Source organism: Alosa pseudoharengus, unplaced genomic scaffold (assembly GCF_046254945.1).
Source record: "Alosa pseudoharengus isolate Yale_2024_CS ecotype anadromous, Long Island Sound unplaced genomic scaffold, YU_APseudo_1.1 YU_APseudo_1.1_scf_17, whole genome shotgun sequence".
NCBI classification, from domain to species: domain Eukaryota; kingdom Metazoa; phylum Chordata; class Actinopteri; order Clupeiformes; family Clupeidae; genus Alosa; species Alosa pseudoharengus.
Genome location: NW_027468640.1, coordinates 3,160,288 through 3,165,287, shown reverse-complemented (window position 1 = coordinate 3,165,287; position 5,000 = coordinate 3,160,288). Strand labels below are relative to the sequence as shown.

General features: G+C 41.4%; 1 protein-coding gene across 3 annotated transcripts in view; it reads right to left on the bottom strand.

Annotated features, from left to right (window-relative positions):
• The window catches only part of dock11 (dedicator of cytokinesis 11), a 206,160-nt gene that overhangs the window by 156,262 nt on the left and 44,898 nt on the right, over window positions 1-5,000 (bottom strand). For all 3 annotated transcript variants that reach the window (XR_012987525.1, XM_076288467.1, XM_076288468.1), the window contains exons 10-11: window positions 4,608-4,691; window positions 4,243-4,383 (exon numbers count right to left, since the gene is read on the bottom strand). Coding sequence is in view for 2 of the 3 variants with exons in the window: in XM_076288467.1 (XP_076144582.1) it covers window positions 4,243-4,383; window positions 4,608-4,691 (225 nt within the window). In the remaining variant the exon portion in view is untranslated. The remainder of the gene's footprint in view (window positions 1-4,242; window positions 4,384-4,607; window positions 4,692-5,000) is intronic.

The window sequence follows — 5,000 nt, the reverse complement described above, 5'->3', positions numbered from 1 at the left end:
GTAGTTCAGTTATACATATGTGCATGTGTTTGAGTAGTTCAGTTAGATATGTGTGCATGTGTTTAGAGCCTGTTAGTTATAAATGTGTGCATGTGTTTGAGTAGTTCAGTTAGATATGTGTGCATGTGTGTAGAGCCTGTTAGTTATAAATGTGTGCATGTGTTTAGAGCCTGTTAGTTATAAATGTTTGCATGTGTTTAGAGCCTGTTAGTTATAAATGTGTGCATGTGTTTAGAGCCTGTTAGTTATAAATGTGTGCATGTGTTTGAGTAGTTCAGTTAGATATGTGTGCATGTGTGTAGAGCCTGTTAGTTATAAATGTGTGCATGTGTTTGAGTAGTTCAGTTAGATATGTGTGCATGTGTGTAGAGCCTGTTAGTTATAAATGTGTGCATGTGTTTAGAGCCAGTTCAGTTAGATATGTGTGCATGTGTGTAGAGCCTGTTAGTTATAAATGTGTGCATGTGTGTAGAGCCAGTTCAGTTATATGTGTGCATGTGTTTAGAGTAGTTCAGTTATAAATGTGTGCATGTGTTTAGAGTAGTTCAGTTATAAATGTGTGCATGTGTTTAGAGTAGTTCAGTTATAAATGTGTGCATGTGTTTTAGAGCCAGTTCAGTTATATGTGTGCATGTGTTTAGAGCCTGTTAGTTATAAATGTGTGCATGTGTTTAGAGCCTGTTAGTTATAAATGTGTGCATGTGTTTAGAGCAGTTCAGTTATATGTGTGCATGTGTTTAGAGTAGTTCAGTTATAAATGTGTGCATGTGTTTAGAGTAGTTCAGTTATAAATGTGTGCATGTGTTTTAGAGCCTGTTAGTTATAAATGTGTGCATGTGTTTGAGTAGTTCAGTTATATGTGTGCATGTGTTTAGAGCCTGTTAGTTATAAATGTGTGCATGTGTTTTAGAGCCAGTTCAGTTATATGTGTGCATGTGTTTTAGAGCCTGTTCAGTTATATGTGTGCATGTGTTTAGAGCCTGTTAGTTATAAATGTGTGCATGTGTTCGAGCCAGTTCAGTTATATGTGTGCATGTGTTTAGAGCCTGTTAGTTATAAATGTGTGCATGTGTTTGAGTAGTTCAGTTATATGTGTGCATGTGTTTTAGAGCCAGTTCAGTTATATGTGTGCATGTGTTTAGAGCCTGTTAGTTATAAATGTGTGCATGTGTTTTAGAGCCAGTTCAGTTATATGTGTGCATGTGTTTTAGAGCCTGTTCAGTTATATGTGTGCATGTGTTTACAGCCTGTTAGTTATAAATGTGTGCATGTGTTCGAGCCAGTTCAGTTATATGTGTGCATGTGTTTAGAGCCTGTTAGTTATAAATGTGTGCATGTGTTTGAGTAGTTCAGTTATATGTGTGCATGTGTGTAGAGCCTGTTAGTTATAAATGTGTGCATGTGTTTTAGAGCCAGTTCAGTTATATGTGTGCATGTGTTTAGAGCCTGTTAGTTATAAATGTGTGCATGTGTGTAGAGCCAGTTCAGTTATATGTGTGCATGTGTTCGAGCCAGTTCAGTTATATGTGTGCATGTGTGTAGAGCCTGTTAGTTATAAATGTGTGCATGTGTTTAGAGCCTGTTAGTTATAAATGTGTGCATGTGTTTAGAGCCTGTTAGTTATAAATGTGTGCATGTGTTTAGAGTAGTTCAGTTATATGTGTGCATGTGTGTAGAGCCTGTTAGTTATAAATGTGTGCATGTGTTTAGAGCCTGTTAGTTATAAATGTGTGCATGTGTTTGAGTAGTTCAGTTATATGTGTGCATGTGTTTTAGAGCCTGTTAGTTATAAATGTGTGCATGTGTTTGAGTAGTTCAGTTAGATATGTGTGCATGTGTTTTAGAGCCTGTCAGTTATAAATGTGTGCATGTGTTTGAGTAGTTCAGTTAGATATGTGTGCATGTGTTTTAGAGCCAGTTCAGTTATATGTGTGCATGTGTTTGAGCCAGTTCAGTTATATGTGTGCATGTGTTTGAGCCAGTTCAGTTATATGTGTGCATGTGTTTAGAGCCTGTTAGTTATAAATGTGTGCATGTGTGTAGAGCCTGTTAGTTATAAATGTGTGCATGTGTGTAGAGCCTGTTAGTTATAAATGTGTGCATGTGTTTAGAGCCTGTTAGTTATAAATGTGTGCATGTGTTTAGAGTAGTTCAGTTATATGTGTGCATGTGTTTAGAGTAGTTCAGTTATATGTGTGCATGTGTGTAGAGTAGTTCAGTTATAAATGTGTGCATGTGTGTAGAGCCAGTTCAGTTATATGTGTGCATGTGTTCGAGCCAGTTCAGTTATAAATGTGTGCATGTGTGTAGAGCCTGTTAGTTATAAATGTGTGCATGTGTTTAGAGCCTGTTAGTTATAAATGTGTGCATGTGTTTAGAGTAGTTCAGTTATATGTGTGCATGTGTTTAGAGCCTGTTAGTTATAAATGTGTGCATGTGTTTAGAGTAGTTCAGTTATAAATGTGTGCATGTGTTTAGAGTAGTTCAGTTATATGTGTGCATGTGTTTAGAGTAGTTCAGTTATATGTGTGCATGTGTGTAGAGTAGTTCAGTTATAAATGTGTGCATGTGTGTAGAGCCAGTTCAGTTATATGTGTGCATGTGTTCGAGCCAGTTCAGTTATAAATGTGTGCATGTGTGTAGAGCCTGTTAGTTATAAATGTGTGCATGTGTTTAGAGCCTGTTAGTTATAAATGTGTGCATGTGTTTAGAGTAGTTCAGTTATATGTGTGCATGTGTTTAGAGCCTGTTAGTTATAAATGTGTGCATGTGTTTAGAGTAGTTCAGTTATAAATGTGTGCATGTGTTTAGAGTAGTTCAGTTATATGTGTGCATGTGTTTAGAGCCTGTTAGTTATAAATGTGTGCATGTGTTTAGAGTAGTTCAGTTATATGTGTGCATGTGTTTAGAGCCTGTTAGTTATAAATGTGTGCATGTGTTTAGAGTAGTTCAGTTATAAATGTGTGCATGTGTGTAGAGCCAGTTCAGTTATATGTGTGCATGTGTGTAGAGCCAGTTCAGTTATAAATGTGTGCATGTGTTTGAGTAGTTCAGTTAGATATGTGTGCATGTGTGTAGAGCCTGTTAGTTATAAATGTGTGCATGTGTGTAGAGCCTGTTAGTTATATGTGTGCATGTGTTTAGAGTAGTTCAGTTATATGTGTGCATGTGTTTAGAGTAGTTCAGTTATGTGTGTGCATGTGTGTAGAGCCTGTTAGTTATAAATGTGTGCATGTGTGTAGAGCCTGTTAGTTATAAATGTGTGCATGTGTGTAGAGCCAGTTCAGTTATATATGTGCATGTGTGTAGAGCCTGTAGAGCATGTGTGTGCATGTGTGTAGAGCCAGTTCAGCATGTGTGTAGAGCCTGTAGACCACGCAGGCAAAGGAATGTCCTCAGCACAGAGGATACAAAAGACTCAGTTTCAAATCAAATCACTCAAAGGATTCAATTCATTTTCGATTTGATTTGAATTAAATGGTGCGTTGTAGCCCTTATCTCCAGACACTATGAGGCGCCAGTGGCCTCCAGTCCTCCCAGTGAGCAGCATGTGGATGGAGTGGTGGACACACTGTCTTTTAACAGGAAGAGCTGACCTGACCTGGGTCACTGGGGGGTAGGGGGCATCTGCCTGAGGCTAGCCTGTGTGTGTGTGTGTGTGTGTGTGTGTGTGTGTGTGTGTGTGTGCGTGTGTGTGTGTGTGTGTGCGTGTGTGTGCGCGTGTGTGTGTGTATGTGTGTGTGTGTGTGTGTATGAATGAATGGACTGTGTCTGTCGTCCCCAGGATGTGTGCTTATTAACCTACTGCTCATACCCCTGCAGGGCCAAGTGTTGGTCTGCTGTCACACTGGTAACGAGGAGAGAACACTATGTGTGTGTGTGTGTCTGTGTGTGTGTCTCCATGGATGCACCTCAGCACAATAACTCCTCTCAGCAGCAAAGGGGTGAGTAGGTCTGGAGAGTTACAAGGAGAAAAGGGGCTTCATTTGGACCTGTGTGTGTGTGTGTGTGTGTGTGTGTGTGTGTGTGTGTGTGTGTGTGTGTGTGTGTGTGTGTGTGTGTGTGTATGGGGCATTGGGTGGTGTGAGGGGTGATTTATGAGTATGGCTACGCGTAGGTGTAAATGTGTTTATCTGAAGCCGTTAAAATGCAGTCAGGCCACTGCCTACCATCAGGGGGAGCCAGCCAGCACACATTCAGTTCACCCAGAGGTCACCCAGAGGTCACCCAGAGGTCACTCACGTTGGTCAGCACACCGTCGTTTTTCTCGCTCACGCAGCCCTGCAGGCTGAAGCTGAGGTCGTGGCAGCTGACCATGATGCGGCGGCCCAGACGCTCCTCGAAGGGCTTCACGTCCGGCTCGATCCCAGAGAAGTCCAACCTCTGGGGGGCAGGGAGGGGAGAGAGGAACCGGGGAGGGAGTGGAGGTAGCGGTTAGCAGCTAGCACACACACACACACACACACACACACACTCACTCACCGGACACACACTCTCTCACACACACACACACACACACACACACACACACACACACACACACACACACACACACACACACACACACACACACACACACACACACACACACACTCACACACACCAACCTGTGTCTCTGGATCAAGGGTGAGCAGTTTCTGTCTTCCCTCATTCCTATTGATCTTATTCAGCTGATCCGTCTCTCTAACATACTGGAGGAGAGGGAGAGAGAGAGAGAGGGAGAGAGAGAGGGAGAGAGAGAGAGAGAGGGACAGAGAGAGAGAAACAGATAAATTAACTTGGATACAAATGTGTTTATGTGTGTGTGTGTGTGTGTATGTGTGTGTGTGTGTGTGTGTGTGTGTGTGCTTACATGCATGTGTCTGTGTGTGTGTGTGTATGTCAGATGTTTATGTCATGTGGTTTGGTTTTCAGAGATATTCAGAGGTCAAGTTATCTTTCTATCTTTTTCCCTCTAAAACTGTTTGCACATACAACATTTGAATTCAATGTCTTAGCAT